This window comes from Dendrobates tinctorius, unplaced genomic scaffold, assembly GCF_039654945.1.
Source record: "Dendrobates tinctorius isolate UK_male_01 unplaced genomic scaffold, ASM3965494v1 ptg000249l, whole genome shotgun sequence".
Lineage (NCBI taxonomy): Eukaryota > Metazoa > Chordata > Amphibia > Anura > Dendrobatidae > Dendrobates > Dendrobates tinctorius.
In genome coordinates, this window is record NW_027361916.1 from 1,693,377 (window position 1) to 1,716,989 (window position 23,613).

Below are 23,613 nucleotides of genomic sequence, written 5' to 3' on the forward strand. Positions count from 1 at the left end.
CTTTTTTCGTTGTTACCATTGTTGACAGGTGAAGTCAAGCTGTCACTGCATAATACTGAACTTCCACATACTTGTCCGCGCAAAACTTTTGTGCATCTTGTATATATTAACTCCCTGCATGGGGAAAGCATTGTTATCTTTTTCTCTGGTTATAAAAAGACACCCGTTAACACTTGCTCTGCCCCCTGCTCGTCACTGCATCCAACGCACCTGCTGGTAACCTACAGCCCCATCTTGTCCTGGTATGCAGGGTCCCATACCTATAAGTGGCCCCCACCCCCATTCCTATCCTGGTATGCATGGCCCTATCAGAAAACAGTAAAAAACAAACCATTACACTTACCTACCCGGTGCTCCCTTGCAGCCTCTTGCTCCGGTGCCAGTAACTGCTTTATGCTTGTAAGCAGCGCTGGGAACAGTGCGTATTCATGAATATTCATTTCTCTTAAGTAACGGCACATGTGACCACTGGTAGCAGCAGGAAGCTAGTTGCTGACACTGTGCGCTACTGAAGAGCAATGAATACTCACTGCCCTTTGCGTGCACAGTCCTGGCATCTGTGCTCTGCTTGTGAGCAGCGCATGACGTCCCTGCCAAGTGCTGCTTACAAGCATATAGCAGTTGCTAGCACCGAAGCAGGACGCTGTGAGGAAGCGCGGGGTAGGTAAGTGTAATGGTTTGCATTTTTAATGTTTTCTGATGGGGCCATGTGTTATGATTAGGTAACCGAGCAGGATAGCTGGGGAATAGGCTAGGCAACCAGATAACCAGAAAGGTTGGTAACTAAGAAGATTGCAAGATTGCAGACCCCAAAACTGACAACACAACTAGAATTAGCCATGGGACGTACCTAGGAGGCCCTAGATGCCTCAGCACAGCCAAAGCATTAACTAAGCCTAAAGCAAGAAAGGGGAAAGCTAAACTGCCCTGGAGTAGAACCCCAAAGGAATAGATAGCCCCCGAACATATATTGCCGATGAGAAAAGATGAGGCACAAAACACAGGTAGAAAATAGAGTAAGCAAATGATGGGGCCCAAACTATCTAGATAGAACAGGACAAGAAAGATACTGTCTGCAATCACGCAAAAACCCTAAGAAAAATCCAACACGTATGATATGCAAAAATACTGAGGCCACACGACTTGTCCCCCACTAGATCAGAATTCTGGTGTGAACTGGAAGCAAAACAAAAGATACTGACATAGCAGGGGATTAGCAATACTGAACACACTGATATGAGCTGTGGCATATGGAACAAGGTCCTGTTATGAATGGGTCACCGAGGAGGAAAACTAAACAAGCTAAGTCACAGATAACCAAAGACTTTGGTAACTATGCAGATTGCAGACCCCTGACCCTAACCACACAACTAGCAGCAGCCGTGGAGCGTTCCTACGATGAATCTAGATGCCTCGTCACAGCCGGAGGACTAAATAAGCCTAAAGCAAGAAAAGGGGAAAACTAACTGCCCCAGATCAGACCCCAAAGGAATAGACAGCCCCCACACATGTATTGACGGTGAAACAAGATGAAAACACAAACACAGGCTGGAAAATAGGCTGAGCAAACGATGGGGCCCAAACTAACTAGAAAGGACAGGAAAGGAAAGACTGTCTGCAATCTGCCCAAAAACCCTACAAAAATAATGTCCAACACTTCTGATAACAAAATTAACCCTGAAGACACTAGACTTCTCCCACTATATCAGCTGTTATGATGAGTCACCGAAGGAGGAAAAAAACAAAATACCAGCTAAGTCCAGAAAAACCAGAGAGGTTGGCAGCTATCGGATTGCAGACCCCTGAACCTATCCACAACAACTAGCAGTAGCCGTGGGGGGTTCCTACGGTGCCCTAGACCCCTCGATCACAGCCGGAGAACTATATAGCCTAAAGACAGAAAGGGGAAAAACTAAACTGCCCCAGAGCAGACCCCAAAGCAATAGGCAGCCCCCAACATATAATGACGGTGAAGCAAGATGAAAACACTAACACAGATAGAAAGATAGGTTGAGCAAATGATGGGGCCCAAGCTAACTACATTGGACAGGATAGGAAAGCTGCTGTCTGCCATCAGCAAAAACCCTATCAAAATGAGCCAACCGACTGATAGGAAAAACAGGCCCTGAAGTCGCTAGGCTTCAAAAGACTATATCAGCACTCAGGTATATTCTGAAGACAGAACAAAATATCAACAGATCAGAGACAAAAATGGAATTCAGCTCACCCCCGGCCGGGGATGGCAGAACTCCCAAAAAACAAGGCAAAACAAAAACAAAACTGAAGAGTACAAAGCAGAGCAGAAAAAACTTAGCTTTGAGATGCAGGAATCAGACTGGTCTCCAAGAATCCAGCAGGAAAATCACCAGCCAGGAAGAAGGGCGTCGGCAGCCTTATATCCAGTCCTCAATTCCAGCCACCCAGTCATCATCTAGCTGCCCAGGTGTTTGGTAATCAGTCTCACTACCTTCCTTCACTAGAGGAGGGAGTTCATCAGACCTCAATGGTGAAGGGAAAAATCAACTCACAACAATCAGCACTCTGAAATATTCTGAGACAGAGCAAAAAAGAGGCCAATCTAATAAGGGACAAAAAGCAAATTGGCAAATACAGATAAACAAGAGTGGAAATTCAGCACAGCCCCAGCCAGGGCTGGCTGACCACACAAAAAACTGAATAGACAAACAAAATCAAGTGTGAACATTAGCAGAAACACTTAGCTTGAGATGACTGGAACAGAGCTGAAAACCAAGACCTGAAAAGCCAGAAGGAATCACCAGCACCAGAATAGGGCGTCGGCTGTCTTAAATACAGTCTGAGATTCCAGAGATCCAATCGTTATCCTCATCATGAGGTGGCAGATCTCTACTAATTAAATCAACCTCACTACCTCCTGTTACCACCAGAGGGAGCCCGGAAGGAGAACTCACAACTGATAGACCAGAAAATGAGTTCACAACAGGGTCCAGCACAGGTCCCCGCAGGGAACAAGGCTGAACTAACACCTGCAAAGCAGAAATCAGAGAAAGGCAAAAACTGGATCAAATGCAAAAAGATTCCAGCAAACAAATGACTTATCTGAACGTTGCAGGACCAAGCAGGGGGCAGGCAGACTTCCAAATGCACAGGAAGAAACCAAATCACCAGCAACAATTGAGGGAAGGTTGCTCACTTAAATCTTCCCAGTCTGTAACACCTGACCTCCAATCATCATCTTCAGGTGATTGACTTTTGTCAACCCGACCAGCTCCATTACCTGCAGCAACCACCAGAGGGAGCCCAAACTCAGAAGCCAGGTAACAAGTGTTCACAACAGCCATGCATACCAGGATGGGGATGGGGGTGTGGGCCAATTATAAGGATGGGGCCATGCATACCAGGACCGGGTTTGGGGGGGGTAATCAGATCAAGACACTATTATTAAAGAGAAATGAATATTCATTGTCCTCCAAGCCCATGGGCATGGAATGCAGTGAATATTCATTTCTCTTTAGCAGCAGGAACACGAGTTTGCCGCAGCCACCGGCTCCAGCCTCCTGTGACCATCTGCCGTTCCCCCACCTTCCCACCACATCCAGAGCCGGTACATCCAGACTATAAGACTCACCCCCCCATTTTCCTCAAGCGTCTTATAGTCCTAAAACTACGGTAGTTTTAACACAAATTGAAAAGTGGGGATAAAGGGAAATTAGTTATTGCACAGAAATTCACACGTACACACACGGCTCCGCTCCGTACACCTCGTACACACACGGCTCCGCTCCGTACACCTCGTACACACACAGCTCTGCTCCGTACACCTCGTACACACACAGCTCCGCTCCATACACCTCGTACACACACAGACCCGCTCTGTACACCTCGTACACACGCGGCTCCGCTCCGTACACCTCGTACACACACGGCTCTGCTCCGTACACCTCGTACACACGGCTCTGCTCCGTACACCTCGTACACACACGGCTCTGCTCCGTACACCTCGTACACACACAGCTCCGCTCCATACACCTCGTACACACACAGATCCGCTCTGTACACCTTGTACACACACGGCTCCGCTCCGTACACCTCGTACACACACGGCTCCGCTCCATACACCTCGTACACACACAGATCTGCTCCGTACACCTCGTACACACACGGCTCCGCTCCGTACACCTCATACACACAAAGATCAGCTCCGTACATCTCGTACACACAGGGCTCCGCTCCGTACACCTCGCACACACGGCTCCGCTCTGTACACCTCGTACACACACGGCTCCGCTCCGTACACCTCGTACACACACGGCTCCGCTCCGTACACCTCGTACACACACAGCTCCGCTCCGTACACCTCGTACACACAGGGCTCCGCTCCGTACACCTCGTGCACACACGGCTCCGCTCCGTACACCTCGTACACACGCGGCTCCGCTCCGTACACCTCGTACACACGCGGCTCGGCTCCGTACACCTCGTACACACACGGCTCCGCTCCGTACACCTCGTACACACACGGCTCCGCTCCATACACCTCGTACACACACAGATCTGCTCCGTACACCTCGTACACACACGGCTCCGCTCCGTACACCTCATACACACAAAGATCAGCTCCGTACACCTCGTACACACAGGGCTCCGCTCCGTACATCTCGCACACACGGCTTCGCTCTGTACACCTCGTACACACACGGCTCCGCTCCGTACACCTCGTACACACACGGCTCCGCTCCGTACACCTCGTACACACACGGCTCCGCTCCGTACACCTCGTACACACAGGGCTCCGCTCCGTACACCTCGTACACACACGGCTCCGCTCCGTACACCTCGTACACACGCGGCTCCGCTCCGTACACCTCGTACACACGCGGCTCGGCTCCGTACACCTCGTACACACACGGCTCCGCTCCGTACACCTCGTACACACACGGCTCCGCTCCGTACACCTCGTACACACACGCGGCTCCGCTCCGTACACCTCGTACACACGCGGCTCCGCTCCGTACACCTCGCACACACAGGGCTCCGCTCCGTACACCTCGCACACACGGCTCCGCTCCGTACACCTCGTACACACGCGGCTCCGCTCCGTACACCTCGTACACACACGGCTCCGCTCCGTACACCTCGTACACACACGGCTCCGCTCCGTACACCTCGTACACACAGGGCTCCGCTCCATACACCTCGTACACACGCGGCTCCGCTCCGTACACCTCGCACACACAGGGCTCCGCTCCGTACACCTCATACACACACGGCTCTGCTCCGTACACCTCGCACACACGGCTCCGCTCCGTACACCTCGTACACACGCGGCTCCGCTCCGTACACCTCGTACACACACGGCTCCGCTCCGTACACCTCGTACACACACGGCTCCGCTCCGTACACCTCGTACACACAGGGCTCCGCTCCATACACCTCGTACACACGCGGCTCCGCTCCGTACACCTCGTACACAGGCGGCTCCGCTCCGTACACCTCGTACACACACGGCTCTGCTCCGTACACCTCGTACACACGCGGCTCCGCTCCGTACACCTCGTACACACAGGGCTCCGCTCCGTACACCTCGTACACACACGGCTCCGCTCCGTACACCTCGTACACACGCGGCTCCGCTCAGTACACCTCGTACACACACGGCTCCGCTCCGTACACCTCGTACACACACGGCTCCGCTCCGTACACCTCGTACACACAGGGCTCCGCTCCGTACACCTCGCACACACAGGGCTCCGCTCCATACACCTCGTACACACACGGCTCTGCTCCGTACACCTCGTACACACGCGGCTCCGCTCCGTACACCTCGTACACACAGGGCTCCTCTCCGTACACCTCGTACACACACGGCTCCTCTCCGTACACCTCGTACACACACGGCTCCGCTCCGTACACCTCGTACACACACGGCTCCGCACCGTACACCTTGTACACACAGCTCTGCTACATCCACACTGTAAACCCCTCCTGACCCCACACATAAACTTCCCCTCATCCAGCACCATGACAACCAGCACAGCAGAGTCCTGCACACACTGAGGCCCCTGATCATGTGACCCCTGACTCCTCCCCTCCTGTGACCTCATCACAGGTCCTGTGCGCACAGAGCAGCTGTAGAAATCTCCGGCCTCGGGGGTCTCACCAGACTTCGCTCTTTTCTTGCAGGGGCCGCAGTGGATTTCATCCCGGATCCATAGAGCTGAATAGAGGAGCGATGTTCCTTCACTCTGATGGGAATTGATGGTGACGTTTGTCCAACGTCCACGTTACCGAGTAAATCCCCCCAGGACTGCAGCCGGTAAAGACCCCGATATCCACAGGTGTCCCCTCTAATTGGGGGAAAGGGATAGAAAAGCCTCTTATCCCGAGGGGAAACCCTGTACATGGAGACATCGGCCTCAGATCTCTCCTGTCCTGTTCTTCCAGAAAAGCCTCAAACTTCTGTGTGTGACTCAGAGCTGAGATCTAACGGGAGAGAAGATTCCAGTGCGGGGAAGACGGGAAACCTTCATATAGACGGCCGGTGGGGATGGAGGCAGTGACCGACTCTGGCCACATCTGTCTCTAGAGCCGCAGTAGGAGATGAAGATGTCGTCCTCATCATGAAGGAGTTATTTCTCATGTCGCGTGTAATGAATATCTCCTGCAGTATTGCTAATGCCGATTCCAGTGTCGGTAATGAGACGAGAATTAGCGTTATGGAAGATGAGTCTATGAGGAACGTGTTCAGCTGCCGACTCCGAGGAGGAAACTGCTTGTTGTCTGTGGCCTAAATATATAGGTTTTATTAGTAGATGTCAGGGAAGAAAACTAAACCCTGTAAGATAATAAATCTCCTCATATGTTTCCCTTATTATCTCCAGTAATTGTATTATTACACAGGATTCTTATGATGTTACATCGGATCATCTTCTTCTCATTCAGGTCTCTACAATATCGGATCCTCTCAGTGAAGATCTTCTACAGAAGAGAATTTTCCTGATTTACCCATCAAGGATGGATATGGACAGAGACAAGATGGCGGAGAGGATGTTACACCTCACCCTAGAGATCCTCTTCCGTCTCACTGGAGAGGTGAGAGATTCTGATGACGTCACATTACATCATTCTTATCTATGGGAATAACAGATGGACAGAACTGGAGAGATGAGGACTCTGGAAATGTCTGTAGTGAGATTTATTATTGTGTCTCTCCATAACCAGGACTACACAGTGGTGAAGACCTCTAGTGATCGCTGTCAGAACCCTGTGTCTGAGGGATGTGGAGGACCCCTGAGCCCAATCACGGGGCCTCCACCTCACCCCCTGATCCATGAGGACATCAATGACCAGAAGATCCTAGACCTCACCTACAAGATGATTGAGCTGCTGACTGGAGAGGTGACACTGCTGGGAATGCTGGGACATTATACAGTAACACTATGATGGGATCGGGGGGATGACGGTATCATTGTATGTGTCAGGTTCCTATAAGGTGTCAGGATGTCGCTGTCTATTTCTCCATGGAGGAGTGGGAGTATTTAGAAGGACACAGAGATCTGTACAAGAACGTCATAATGGAGGTTCCCCAGCCCCTCACATCACCAGGTAATAGACAGGACTAAATACACACAGCCTATAATTATCTGTATGTAGAGAATGAATTCAGTCCCTGTATGTGTTTCCTCCAGATCTATCCAGTAAGAGGACAACACCAGAGAGATGTCCCCGTCCTCTTCTTCCACAGGACTGTAACCAAGAAGATCCCAGTGCTCCTCAGGATCATCAGGTAGATGGAGAGAAGGTGTCAGGAGATCTCCCCTATGATGTGTAGACGGCTGTGAAGGTCTTGTGCTCAGTCTTGTTTTATCCACCAGTATTATATGTTTTATACTTGTGTAATGAGGACGGTGGAGATGGCAGGATTAGAGCTGATCATAGATGGGACTTCTCCATCTGTCAGTGACTTTTACAATATTTGTTTCAGGGTGAAGATCTGACCCATATTAATACTACAGAGACATATGTGAGAGATGATGAGCGGTGTAAAGAGGAGATTCCCACATATGACTACACAGGTGAGTAGTAACCACTGAATGCAGAGAAGTCACAGATTCCTCTCAGTCACCAGCTGTGGCTGCTTTATCGATGGTGTAGTCCGGCCGTATTACCATGATCACCATTTTGCCTCCACCCAAAACTGTTCAAATGACTTTGGGCAGTGAAAGCGCTTTTCTATAGAACTTACAACCTGGAGGATCCACCTACCCCCCGGTATTAGTGTGAGGGTGATCCCTTAAAGCAAGATCTATATGATTGCTTGTACCTGACCCAATATAGGCCGAGTGCGCACTTAAAGAGTCACACTGAACACAGAGTTAGATGTCTACTCCTTTCTCAGCAAAGGCTTGCACAGAACTGAAGTTTATTCTCAAGACAAAGAGACAGGAAATGCGCGTCACATAATCTCCTGAGTAGCCAGTGTCAGTCTATGATAGGTCCATTTCAGCTTCACTTCCATATATGGTATCCAGTATCTCAGCTTCTGCATTCCAGGGATTCCTTCCAGGGTGTTGTCTGAAGATACAGACGCCATCTTGGTACACCATATGTGATCTTATATAAGGGTTAATAATTGATTTCAGTAGCCATTCTCTCCTTCACATTAGAAGACGCTGACCGTTACCTGCCCAGTTCTGTAACGATAAAGCCAAATGACAGCGAACGTAGAATGTGCTGATAAGATAGAAAATCGCTTGAAGAAAAATATGTGCTCTATATGGTACTCTGATTACATATTCATCTGTATTACATGCAGCAAAATGTCACCGGTGATGGCGGCGCCTGCGCAGTAGTATCTATAAGTAAGAGATAGAGGCTACTGCGCTGGCGCCGCTGGTGACATTTTGCTGGATGTAATTTTTTTTCTAAGCCTCAGAATAGCCACAATATTTTAGGCATTATCACCAATAATATCAACACTATTATATGCATTATGTAATAATGGGGGCAGGTCAGTGAGGGATCAGCGACCAGTCATAAGCTAATATAGATGAATATGTAATCAGAGCACCACATAAAGCCCCGCCCACATGCTGCCCACAGCCACACCCCAGAGCACGGGAATATCATTAACTGAAAACTACAAATACAGATTAAACAACAACCACAAGACGGATTTCATCACCAGGTATCATTGTAATCAGTATAACGGCGCCGACCTGACAGTGTCTGTAGGTTACTGAGCACAATCCTGCTGACAGGTTCCCTTTAAGACATCTCAGCTCTGCACTATTATACACAGTTCTCTTTAAATGTGTAATATTTCTTCGTGAAACTCATCTGACAGAAAATATTGGACCTTACGATAGTTTAGATTGTGACGTCACCGAGCCCCATACCCTAATTACCCAGAGAGGTTTCACCACTAGCTGCTCATTTATTACTGATGGAGACTGTGGAGTTTGATCATTTCAGTAGATGTTATTGTCTATAGTCACAGTGTTTGATTACAGTAGTGTCCAAAATCCTCTGATTTAACCTCTTCCCGCAGCCAGTTTTGTGTTCCTAATCAGGCCCCATTATTAATATCTGACGTGTGTCACTTTATGTGGTGATAAATTATTCACAAAGGATAATAGAAAACAAATGGATCTTACAAATTATTTCCCAGCTTCGCACTATACCCTACATACGATTGTACACTACTGTCTGGGCACATGGCAGTATTCAGAAGGGAAGGAGCGCCATTTAGCTATTTGAATGCAGATCTAGCTGGAATAGTTTGCAGACACAATGTATTGGGAGCACTGTTCATGGTCACCTGGCAGCTCAAAAGATGTCCACCATGAACATGCTTGGCACTATCTTCTCTGCTTTCCACATCACAAGGATTGCCTTCCTCATCGCCCTTTAACACCCTTACATGGATCTGGACTTACACTGGGACCCCTAGGCTTGGACCATGGTGTCACCTGCTATTCTGTGGTGTTAGATGGCAAGAAGAATAGTCAGGTAGCTGGGTCAGAACCAGAAGGACAGAATACAGAATCAGAAGACACAAGAGTAGTCAGTAAACGGGCCACGGTCACAGCAGGAGACAAATACACAAGCCACAAGCTGAGCACAGAGGACTGAACCAGAGGAGAACAGCGCTGTATCTGGCAGATTCCGGCCATGTGCTTTGCGCTTTAGTAGGGTGTGGTACTTTCCAATTGGCTGAAGTAGGGAGCAGATTACTCCAGCTGGACAGCAGGAACAGATCCCAGATGAGATTGGACACACCATATGCAGAAGCCCTAATATAACTAAATGACAGAAAACCAGAATGGTAGAAATCCCCATAAAGTGATTCCATTTTATAAATTAATTCACTGATGGTTATAATCTATACACACATGGTCAAAAGTGTTGGTACCCCTCGTTTAATGACAGAATAACCCACAATGGTCACAGAAATAACTTGAATCTGACAAAAGTAATAATAAATAAAAAATCTATGAAAATGAACAAATGAAAGTCAGACATTGCTTTTCAATCAAGCTTTCACAGAATGTGTAAATCGCGGTGTTCACTAATTTGCATCACAGGTGTCTACAGTCTTGGAATCAGTGAGTGGCCTGTATAGAGGAGGCTACACATCCTCACTGTGCTGTCTGGTGACATGGTGTGTATCACACTCAACATGGACCAGAGGAAGTGAAAAAGAGAGATGTCCCAGGAGATTAGAAGGAAAATTATAGACAAACATATTACAGGTAAAAGTTATAAGACCATCTCCAAGCAGCTTCATATTCTTGTGACTAAAGTTGCACATATTATTCAGAAATATAAGTGTGGCACCCCTGAGGCTTGGTCGCCACAGAGGTACTGCACCTTCTCTTAAGGTGTGGTACCCCACCATCCAGGTAAGGTGGGAGCTCTCAACCACACTCCACATCTGCACCCCACACACAGGATAGTTCAGCAGAGACTCATCCATGCTTTATGCTGGTAAGGTAGCAGAGCACCTTTCGTGGTCCCTGGCTTCGTAACACGAGATGTGCTGGGAGATGGGTGGAGTTAGATATACAAAAGAAGGGGAAAGTGTAGGATTTCAGGTCAGTCTGGTAAGAGGGCAGGCGGAGTAGGAGAGTCACTCAGAGAGGAGTGAGAATCCCTGGAAGAAGGGATGGAGGAAGGAGTGCTGCAGCTGCCCCATTGATCTGGGCCAGCTGGCACGGGAAAGGAAGAAAGGAGAAAGACGTAGACCTGTAACTGCAGTTTCCATAAGAAAGAAGGATAAAGTATGGAACGAAATAGAAGGGAACAGAGAGGACGTGGGATAGAGAGAGAGAACCCAGCCTATAGGTTCCAGCGCAAGGCCGGGGCCTGGTCCCCGAGGTTGTACGAACACTTATGGTTCTGCAGCAGTCACCGGTGGAGTAGTGGGCTGTAAATGCACTACTCCCATCATAGACTTGGGACACAACAGCAACATGGATGCAGAGAGCCAGGACCTCAGAGTAGAGGATCCCTGATCAGGCTACAGCTGTCTGTCATACAAGTAAGGGTCTTAGGAACCCGGGACAAGAGGCACTTCAGAGTAACTTAGGACAGGAGTACTTCACAATTAAAGGCGCGATAGAGGAGACGTTCAGGAAGGCACATGTTGGCGGAGTGTTGGAAGAGAGCATTCCATCTTGCCTGGAGGTTGACTGAGTCTCTGACCCAGAGGACACAGTGCGGAGGCAGGCACCTGGGTGCACTACAGACTGTGAGTAAAGCCTTGGAACTACAATCTCTGGTGTCCTCCATTCATCCTGAGCCAACACACTCAGCCCTGCTACATCTGGGCACCAGCATCTACACTGCCCTGGGACTACAGCTCCACCTGTGGGGAGCTGCTCCATCTATGCTGCACACACCATCAGTCCCAGAGGATCTGCATGCAGTGTCGGCTTAACACCATACTTGCCGAACACCACAGGTGGCGTCACAAACTATTCACATAAATCACTACAACAACCACCCCACTATTGGGCGCCCAGGGCCACGGACCGGGTCACTGCTGCTGTGACACATCCCCCTGAGTACCCCACAGCCCTGGGAGGGCGACCCATAAGCTCCATAGGACTGTAGCCAACCTCCCTGGACGTGGCCGCAGGAGGAAAATTGATGACAAATCAAAGAGACAGATAATATGAATGGTAATATAGCCCAGAAAAACTTGTAAACAGATTAAAGGTGAACTTCAAGCTCAAGGAACATCAGTGTCAGATCACACCATCCATCGTGGTATGAGCCAAAGTGGACTTCATGGGAGACGACCAAGGAGGACACCATTGTTGAAAAAAAATCATAAAAAACAGACTGGAATTTGCCAAACTACATCTTGACAAGCTACAAAGCTTCTGGGAGAATGTCCTATGGACAGATAAGACAAAAATGGAACTTTATGGCAAGGCACATCAGCTCTATGTTCTCAGGTGGAAAAATGAAGCATATCACAAAAAGAACACTGTCCCTACTATGAAACATGGAGGAGACTCTGTTATGTTCTGGGGCTGCTTTGCTGCATCTGGCACAGGGTGTCTAGAATCTGCAGGGTACAATGAAATCTCAAGACTATCAAGGGATTCAAGAGAGAAATGTGCTGCCCAGTGTAAGAAAGCTGGTCTCAGTCGCAGGTCATGGGTCTTGCAACAGGATAATGACACACAGTACACAGCTAAAAACATGCAAGAATGGCTAAGAGGAAAACATTGGACTATTCTGAATTGGTCTTCTATGAGCTCTGACCTAAATCCTAATGAGCATCTTTGGAAAGAGCTGAAACATGCCATCTGGAAAAGGCAACTTTCAAAGATGAGACAAATGGAGCAGTTTGCTCTTGAAGAGTGGGCCAAAATACCTGTCGAGAGGTGCAGAAGTCTCATTGACAGTTACAGGAATCATTTTATTTCAGCAATTGCCTCAAAAGGTTGTTCAACAAAATATTTTACTTAAGGGTACCATCATTTCTGTCCAGGCCCATTTCAAGAGTTTTATTTTTTTTAAATTCTGTGGAAGCGTGGATGAAAAGCAATGTCTGACTTTCAGTTGTTCATTTTCATAGATTTTTGATATATTATTACTTATGTCAGATTCAAGTTATTTCTGTGACCACTGTGGGTTTTTGTGTCATTAAATGAGGGGTGCCAACAATTTTAACCACGTATGTAGGAGGAGTGAATATTTTGACTCCACAGCAACTTTCTGGAAATTAACACGCAGTGGATGTTGGAGTGAAAATTACACATTTGCCATTTTATTACCCAGCACATAGTGCCCAGATTGTGCTCCAGGAGACACCGCAAATTAAGTGGGTTCTTCTCACTATAATATTGCTAAATACAGGGATCCTAAATGTTGTTTGCGCACACTGCAAGACTCCGAAGTGAGAGCGGATTTTGCTGGATTGCTTTATAGAAACTCTGTTGCTTTTCAACAACCTTTGAGCCACTAATAGTGCGGGAACCTCTGTTTTTCCATTGACAGATGATGGACCTGAGTGGGGACTTGTTTTTTGTGAGATGAGAATTGGTATTATTTTCGCCTACATAACATTGATTGGTTTCTTTATATTTGATATTTGAGAGGCAGAATGAACAAACAGTTGAACACCGCACACTACTGGTTCATCCAACAAGGTTTTCTATTAGACTGTGAACTGTCATTGTCTTGGTAAATAATTAAAGTTTTTTACATAGCTTGCCATTTAATGGACAGTTTAAGTAGAAATGTTCAAAAATATAAAACTCAAGGATATTTTATTAATAAGTAATAATTGTTTTTTATCTTAGCAGATGACTGTACCAGGAGATCAGAGGGACAGCTGACATGTTCAGTTTTTAAATCTGATGATCTTGAGATCCTACAAGATACAACTGAAGTGATTGCTGTTACTCCAGATATACCATCATCCATTCACAGCAAAGATCTGTCATCTGATCCTATGAAACAGGTCCCATCTTCTGATTCATTACTGAGTAATAAGGGAACGCAAAGTCACAAAAGAGGCAATAAAAAACAAACTGCTACTAAAGCAAAGAAGTCATTCTCATGTTCAGAATGTGGGAAATGTTTTACATGGAAATCACATTTTGTTGCACACCAGAAAACTCACACAGGGGAGAAGCCTTTTTCCTGTTCAGAATGTGGGAAATGCTTTACACTGAAATCAGATTTGGTTAATCACCATAGAACTCACACAGGGGAGAAGTCTTTTTCCTGTTCAGAATGTGGGAAATGTTTTAACCGGAAATCAAATTTGATTATTCACCTTAGAACTCACACAGGGGAGAAGCCTTTTTCCTGTTCAGAATGTGGGAAATGTTTTACACTGAAATCAGATTTGGTTAATCACCATAGAACTCACACAGGGGAGAAGCCTTTTTCCTGTTCAGAATGTGGGAAATGTTTTATACAGAAATCACATTTTGTTACACATCAGAGAACTCACACAGGGGAGAAGCCTTTTTCCTGTTCAGAATGTGGGAAATGTTTTAACCAGAAATCAGATTTGGTTAATCACCATAGAACTCACACAGGGGAGAAGCCTTTTTCCTGTTCAGAATGTGGGAAATGTTTTAACCAGAAATCAGATTTGGTTAATCACCATAGAATTCACACAGGGGAGAAACCTTTTTCCTGTTCAGAATGTAGGAAATGTTTTAACCAGAAATCAGATTTGGTTAATCACCATAGAACTCACACAGGGGAGAAGCCTTTTTCCTGTTCAGAATGTGGGAAATGTTTTAACTGGAAATCACAACTGGTTTATCACCATAGAACTCACACAGGGGAGAAGCCTTTTTCCTGTTCAGAATGTGGGAAATGTTTTAACCTGAAATCAGATTTGGTTAATCACCATAAAACTCACACGGGGGAGAAGCCTTTTTCCTGTTCAGAATGTGGGAAATGTTTTGCACATAAATCACATTTTGTTAGACACCAGAGAACTCACACAGGAGAGAAGCCTTTTTCCTGTTCAGAACGTGGGAAATGTTTTAACCAGAAATCAGATTTGGTTAATCACCATAAAACTCAAGTAGTAAGGGGGCTGTATTACTTGTCAAAAAGAAATCTGACAGGTGCCACGCCCCTATAAAAGTGTATCAAACCTGCCCCTTTTATACAATTTGATATCAAATTGTTATAAAAGGGTCGTGTTTGATACACTTTTATATCAATTTGCTATAAATTTGATATAAAAGGTATCAGGACGAAATATTTATATGTCCAATTATTTTCTCTTTTATAGGCCTTTTAATAAAGTAGAATAAAAGTAGAATAAAAGGGTTGTTATTAGTGTTGAGCATTCCAATACTGCAAATATCGGGTATCGGCCGATATTCGCTGTATCGGAATTCCGATACCGAGTACCGATATTTTTTCAATATCGGATATCGGAATCAGAAGTTCCCATAATGCAATGAGCCACTGTTGTGGCTCTGATTGGCTGCCAAAATGACGTCATCATGATGCGCGGTCTGTGCCGGTGGTCTGTGCCGACTGTCCGGGGGTCTGTACCGGCCTGCCGGGGGGCTGTGCCGACTGTCCGGGGGTCTGTACCGGCCTGCCGGGGGGCTGTGCCGACTGTCCGGGGGCCTGTACCGGCCTGCCGGGGGTCTGTACCAGCCTGCCGGGGGGCTGTGCCGGCCTGCCGGTGGTCTGTGCCGACTGTCCGGGGGTCTGTGCAGGCTGCAGGGGTCTGTGCAGGCATCGTACGATGGGACTACAAGTCCCATCGGGCGATGCCTGCTACCATGACAGTGATTGACACATTAGCCAATGATGGGACAGTAGTAGTCCCATCATCCGGCTAATGTGTTGAATGTAAAAAAAAAATAAAAAATTACATACATGCTACATACATGCAACATACATACTACATACATGCTACATACATACAACATATATACTACATGCATGCAACATGCATACTACATATATACCACATATATACTACATGCATGCAACATACATATATACTACATACATACTACATATATACTACATGCATACTACATATATACCACATGCATGCAACATACATATATACAACATATATGCTACATGCATACTACATATATACCACATAAATACTACATGCATGCAACATACATATATACTACATATATACTACATGCAACATACATACTACATATATACTACATGCATGCAACATAGATGCATACTACATATATACCACATATATACTACATGCAACATACATTCTACATATATACCACATGCATGCAACATACATATATACAACATATATACTACATGCATGCAACATGCATACTACATATATACCACATGCATGCAACATACATATATACAACATATATACTACATGCATGCAGCATACATATATATAACATATATACTACATGCATGCAACATGCATACTACATATATACCACATGCATGCAACATACATATATACTACATGCATACTACATATATACCACATATATACTACATATATACTACATGCAACATACATACTACACACATACTACATATATACCACATGCATGCAACATGCATACTACATATATACTACATGCATGCAACATAGATGCATACTACATATATACCACATATATACTACATGCAACATACATTCTACATATATACCACATGCATGCAACATACATATATACAACATATATACTACATGCATGCAACATGCATACTACATATATACCACATGCATGCAACATACATATATACAACATATATACTACATGCATGCAACATACATATATACAACATATATACTACATGCATGCAACATACATATATAACATATATACTACATGCATGCAACATGCATACTACATATATACCACATGCATGCAACATACATATATACTACATGCATACTACATATATACCACATATATACTACATGCATGCAACATACATATATACTACATGCAACATACATACTACACACATACTACATATATACCACATGCATGCAACATGCATACTACATATATACCACATATATACTACATGCAACATACATTCTACATATATACCACATGCATGCAACATACATATATACAACATATATACTACATGCATGCAACATACATATATACAACATATATACTACATGCATGCAACATGCATACTACATATATACTACATGCATGCAACATACATATATACAACATATATACTTCATGCATGCAACATACATATATACAACATATATACTACATGCATGCAACATACATATATACAACATATATACTACATGCATGCTACATACATATATACAACATATATACTACATGCATGCAACATACATATATACTACATATATACTACATGCAACATACATACTACACACATACTACATATATACCACATGCATGCAACATGCATACTACATATATACTACATGCATGCAACATAGATGCATACTACATATATACCACATATATACTACATGCAACATACATTCTACATATATACCACATGCATGCAACATACATATATACAACATATATACTACATGCATGCAACATGCATACTACATATATACCACATATATACTACATGCAACATACATTCTACATATATACCACATGCATGCAACATACATATATACAACATATATACTACATGCATGCAACATGCATACTACATATATACCACATGCATGCAACATACATATATACAACATATATACTACATGCATGCAACATACATATATAACATATATACTACATGCATGCAACATGCATACTACATATATACCACATGCATGCAACATACATATATACTACATGCATACTACATATATACCACATATATACTACATGCATGCAACATACATATATACTACATGCAACATACATACTACACACATACTACATATATACCACATGCATGCAACATGCATACTACATATATACCACATATATACTACATGCAACATACATTCTACATATATACCACATGCATGCAACATACATATATACAACATATATACTACATGCATGCAACATACATATATACAACATATATACTACATGCATGCAACATGCATACTACATATATACCACATGCATGCAACATACATATATACAACATATATACTACATGCATGCAACATACATATATAACATATATACTACATGCATGCAACATGCATACTACATATATACCACATGCATGCAACATACATATATACTACATGCATACTACATATATACCACATATATACTACATGCATGCAACATACATATATACTACATGCAACATACATACAACACACATACTACATATATACCACATGCATGCAACATGCATACTACATATATACCACATATATACTACATGCAACATACATTCTACATATATACCACATGCATGCAACATACATATATACAACATATATACTACATGCATGCAACATGCATACTACATATATACTACATGCATGCAACATACATATATACAACATATATACTTCATGCATGCAACATACATATATACAACATATATACTACATGCATGCAACATACATATATACAACATATATACTACATGCATGCTACATACATATATACAACATATATACTACATGCATGCAACATACATATATACTACATATATACTACATGCAACATACATACTACACACATACTATATATATACCACATGCATGCAACATGCATACTACATATATACTACATATATACTACATGCAACATACATTCTACATATATACCACATGCATGCAACATACATATATACTACATGCATGCAACATGCATACTACATATATACCACATATATACTACATGCAACATACATTCTACATATATACCACATGCATGCAACATACATATATACAACATATATACTACATGCATGCAACATGCATACTACATATATACCACATGCATGCAACATACATATATACAACATATATACTACATGCATGCAACATACATATATACAACATATATACTACATGCATGCAACATACATATATAACATATATACTACATGCATGCAACATGCATACTACATATATACCACATGCATGCAACATACATATATACTACATGCATACTACATATATACCACATATATACTACATGCATGCAACATACATATATACTACATGCAACATACATACTACACACATACTACATATATACCACATGCATGCAACATGCATACTACATATATACCACATATATACTACATGCAACATACATTCTACATATATACCACATGCATGCAACATACATATATACAACATATATACTACATGCATGCAACATACATATATACAACATATATACTACATGCATGCAACATGCATACTACATATATACTACATGCATGCAACATACATATATACAACATATATACTTCATGCATGCAACATACATATATACAACATATATACTACATGCATGCAACATACATATATACAACATATATACTACATGCATGCTACATACATATATACAACATATATACTACATGCATGCAACATACATATATACTACATATATACTACATGCAACATACATACTACACACATACTACATATATACCACATGCATGCAACATGCATACTACATATATACTACATGCATGCAACATAGATGCATACTACATATATACCACATATATACTACATGCAACATACATTCTACATATATACCACATGCATGCAACATACATATATACAACATATATACTACATGCATGCAACATGCATACTACATATATACCACATGCATGCAACATACATATATACAACATATATACTACATGCATGCAACATACATATATACAACATATATACTACATGCATACTACATATATACCACATATATACTACATGCATGCAACATACATATATACTACATATATACTACATGCAACATACATACTACACACATACTACATATATACCACATGCATGCAACATGCATACTACATATATACTACATGCATGCAACATAGATGCATACTACATATATACCACATATATACTACATGCAACATACATTCTACATATATACCACATGCATGCAACATACATATATACAACATATATACTACATGCATGCAACATGCATACTACATATATACCACATGCATGCAACATACATATAAACAACATATATACTACATGCATGCAACATGCATACTACATATATACTACATGCAACATACATACTACACACATACTACATATATACCACATGCATGCAACATGCATACTACATATATACTACATGCATGCAACATAGATGCATACTACATATATACCACATATATACTACATGCAACATACATTCTACATATATACCACATGCATGCAACATACATATATACAACATATATACTACATGCATGCAACATGCATACTACATATATACCACATGCATGCAACATACATATATACAACATATATACTACATGCATGCAACATACATATATACAACATATATACTACATGCATACTACATATATACCACATATATACTACATGCATGCAACATACATATATACTACATATATACTACATGCAACATACATACTACACACATACTACATATATACCACATGCATGCAACATGCATACTACATATATACCACATATATACTACATGCAACATACATTCTACATATATACCACATGCATGCAACATACATATATACAACATATATACTACATGCATGCAACATACATATATACAACATATATACTACATGCATACTACATATATACCACATATATACTACATGCATGCAACATACATATATACTACATATATACTACATGCAACATACATACTACACACATACTACATATATACCACATGCATGCAACATGCATACTACATATATACTACATGCATGCAACATAGATGCATACTACATATATACCACATATATACTACATGCAACATACATTCTACATATATACCACATGCATGCAACATACATATATACAACATATATACTACATGCATGCAACATACATTCTACATATATACCACATGCATGCAACATACATATATACAACATATATACTACATGCATGCTACATACATACTACATGCTACATACATACCACATACATACTACATATATACCACATGCATGCAACATACATATATACAACATATATACTACATGCATGCAACATACATATATATAACATATATACTACATGCATGCAACATGCATACTACATATACACTCACTGGCCACTTTATTAGGTACACCTGTCCAACTGTGTGTTAAGACTTAATTTCTAATCAGCCAATCACATGGCGGCAACTCAGTGCATTTAGGCATGTAGACATGGTCAAGACAATCTCCTGCAGTTCAAACCGAGCATCAGTATGGGGAAGAAAGGTGATTTGAGTGCCTTTGAACGTGGCATGATTGTTGGTGCCAGAAGGGCTGGTCTGAGTATTTCAGAAACTGCTGATCTACTGGGATTTTCACGCACAACCATCTCTAGGGTTTACAGAGAATGGTCCGAAAAAGAAAAAAAATCCAGTGAGCGGCAGTTCTGTGGCCGGAAATGCCATGTTGATGCCAGAGGTCAGAGGAGAATGGGCAGACTGGTTCGAGCTGATAGAAAGGCAACAGTGACTCAAATTGCCACCCGTTACAACCAAGGTAGGCAGAAGAGCATCTCTGAACGCACAGTGCGTCGAACTTTGAGGCAGATGGGCTACAGCAGCAGAAGACCACACTGGGTACCACTCCTCTCAGCTAAGAACAGGAAACTGAGGCTACAATTTGCACAAGCTCATCGAAATTGGACAGTAGAAGATTGGAAAAACGTTGCCTGGTCTGATGAGTCTCGATTTCTGCTGCGACATTCGGATGGTAGGGTCAGAATTTGGCGTAAACATGAAAGCATGGATCCATCCTGCCTTGTATCAACGGTTCAGGCTGGTGGTGGTGGTGTCATGGTGTGGGGAATTTTTTCTGGGCACTCTTTGGGCCCCTTGGTACCAATTGAGCATCGTTGCAACGCCACAGCCTACCTGAGTATTGTTGCTGACCATGTCCATCCCTTTATGACCACAATGTACCCAACATCTGATGGCTACTTTCAGCAGGATAATGCGCCATGTCATAAAGCTCGAATCATCTCAGATTGGTTTCTTGAACATGACAATGAGTTCACTGTACTCAAATGGCCTCCTCAGTCACCAGATCTCAATCCAATAGAGCATCTTTGGGATGTGGTGGAACGGGAGATTCGCATCAGGGATGTGCAGCCGACAAATCTGCGCCAACTGTGTGATGCCATCATGTCAATATGGTCCAAAATCTCTGAGGAATGCTTCCAGCACCTTGTTGAATCTCTGCCACGAAGAATTGAGGCAGTTCTGAAGGCAAAAGGGGGTCCAACCCCTTACTAGCATGGTGTACCTAATAAAGTGGCCAGTGAGTGTATACCACATGCATGCAACATACATATATACTACATGCATACTACATATATACCACATATATACTACATGCATGCAACATACATATATACTACATATATACTACATGCAACATACATACTACACACATACTACATATATACCACATGCATGCAACATGCATACTACATATATACTACATGCATGCAACATAGATGCATACTACATATATACCACATATATACTACATGCAACATACATTCTACATATATACCACATGCATGCAACATACATATATACAACATATATACTACATGCATGCAACATGCATACTACATATATACCACATGCATGCAACATACATATATACAACATATATACTTCATGCATGCAACATACATATATACAACATATATACTACATGCATGCAACATACATATATACAACATATATACTACATGCATGCAACATACATATATATAACATATACTACATGCATGCAACATGCATACTACATATATACCACATGCATGCAACATACATATATACTACATGCATACTACATATATACCACATATATACTACATGCATGCAACATACATATATACTACATATATACTACATGCAACATACATACTACACACATACTACATATATACCACATGCATGCAACATGCATACTACATATATACTACATGCATGCAACATAGATGCATACTACATATATACCACATATATACTAAATGCAACATACATTCTACATATATACCACATGCATACAACATACATACATACTACATATATACCACATATATACTACATGCATGCAACATACATATATACTACATATATACTACATGCAACATACATACTACACACATACTACATATATACCACATGCATGCAACATGCATACTACATATATACTACATGCATGCAACATAGATGCATACTACATATATACCACATATATACTACATGCAACATACATTCTACATATATACCACATGCATGCAACATACATATATACAACATATATACTACATGCATGCAACATGCATACTACATATATACCACATGCATGCAACATACATATATACAACATATATACTACATGCATGCAACATACATATATACAACATATATACTACATGCATACTAC

The 23,613-nt window shown here is 42.5% G+C and overlaps 1 protein-coding gene across 1 annotated transcript in view; it reads left to right on the forward strand.

The window, feature by feature from the left end:
* Nucleotides 1–11,453: 11,453 nt before the first annotated feature.
* LOC141063315 (uncharacterized) overlaps nt 11,454–23,613 on the forward strand; it is a 169,489-nt gene continuing 157,329 nt past the window's right edge. The window contains 2 exon segments of the mRNA XM_073557368.1: nt 11,454–11,480; nt 14,114–14,909. Coding sequence (XP_073413469.1) covers nt 11,454–11,480; nt 14,114–14,909 — 823 coding nt within the window.